General features: G+C 39.2%; 1 protein-coding gene across 1 annotated transcript; it reads right to left on the minus strand.

The window, feature by feature from the left end:
* Positions 1-602: 602 nt before the first annotated feature.
* LOC121966201 (transmembrane protein 237B-like) lies at positions 603-1,292 on the minus strand (the record flags this gene model as incomplete). The annotated part of the gene is made up of 2 exons (XM_042516309.1): positions 603-1,074; positions 1,163-1,292. Coding segments are annotated over 2 exons (326 nt in total), but the record flags the coding sequence as incomplete, so codon positions are not given.
* Between the last annotated feature and the right edge of the window lie 322 nt (positions 1,293-1,614).

Consider the following 1,614-nt stretch of genomic DNA (forward strand, 5'->3'; position numbering starts at 1 on the left):
TCTGTTGGTTTGTTTTGTCTAGTGCAATTTTTAAAGTTAATTTACTTTGTCGTACGTAAGATTTGCGTCACTGAATATGTTTACATGTACTTGAAATTTTTGTGCCGTGGATTCTATATGACTATAAATACTATTTTTTCTAAAAAAGGCCAAAGACACAAAGATATCCTGACTTTAATCCCTCTCGATCTGGCTACATACAGTAATCTCTGGATTCGGGATAATCCACTTGATCCTCCAGTTTCTATGATTTTGCTAATACAGGGTCGTTTTTTTACATTTTTTTGCGTGTATATTTTCTGAAACAATTCGTCATTTTATCCTAAGTCGATTGACAGATAATTAATTGGTAACTATTTTGATCAATAAATGCTCATTTTAGGTTTTTCAAAGACTTTATGAGCAAAAAAGCTCCCTAAATGTTTTAATTTTATGCTTTTATTCGTCATGCCTGATAGTAAACTGAATAGCTTTGGATTTTGGACTGTTTGTGGGACAAAACATACCATTTAAATAAGTCATTTAGGGAATTAGTCCCTGTTTCATGAGATAATAATGGGCAAATCAATAGATAATAAAAATAATCATTAGTTGCAGTCGTAATGCTTTTGTTTACATTTTTCAATTGGAAAGCCAGACTTTTTTTTAAGTCTTAAAATGCAACGCTGGACCAAAAATATCGCCGTCATTTAGATTGGAGTTGTTCTAATACTAATACCAGTTTCGGAAATGCCTCTGATGCAGCCTAAAAGGCTGATTTGGGTACTGGCGAGTATGCTAGATGAAAAAAAAGGGCAGTTTAACCAGAAAACTTTCTTTTCTTGGCTTCAGCAGTCAGCTTGCTCAGGTCTGCACAGTGTTGTTGACATTTGTGAGGTTTACCGGTCGAAGGCGGCCACGGTGCTGATGGCCAGCAGCATGTAGAGCAGAGACTGCGAGGGGTACGCCAGGCTGTGGTACTGCTCCAGCAGGTTGGACAGAGCGGTGAGGTGCTGCCCCGCCAACATGTACACCACCACCACGTTCCACACGGCGTAGCCCGCCAGGAAGCCGTGACAGTACATACCGAACACCCTGCACCACAGGAGGGGACAGACGTTCAGGAGGGGCGTCCGACACTCGTACATATTTTTACATCGTAAAAAAGACGCTTTGCCTTCACCTGAAGCCTTCGTGCACTTGGAGAGAAACTTCTTTGGTGGTCCACAGCGGCTGAATGTGGAAGTCTGTCATGTTATCCATCTGGTCGCTGGTCTTCCTCCAGTCTGAGCGCTCGGCAGCCTGGAAACGCTCTGCGCGTCACAAACACGAAAGAAAGAACAATTTTGCACGTTTGGCCTGGTTGCTATGTCCACTATATCGTTTCTTTTGTTTAAGTGGAGTATAAACATACACATGAACAAATACTTTGTCTCTGACGGATGAGTAGACGTTGTTAGTCTTTCTTTCTTTTGTTGAAGTGTTTTTTTGTTGTTATTTGAGGAAATTACATCTCAGGATTTACATTAAACAGCTATACCTTTTTTTAGTGTAAATTGTATTTTCATTCATTTATTATTCATAATATAAATTTTACTTCTGTTTTTTGGTATCATCATTGCCATCTTTATATTT

Source organism: Plectropomus leopardus, unplaced genomic scaffold (genome assembly GCF_008729295.1).
Source record: "Plectropomus leopardus isolate mb unplaced genomic scaffold, YSFRI_Pleo_2.0 unplaced_scaffold23491, whole genome shotgun sequence".
NCBI classification, from domain to species: Eukaryota; Metazoa; Chordata; class Actinopteri; order Perciformes; family Serranidae; genus Plectropomus; species Plectropomus leopardus.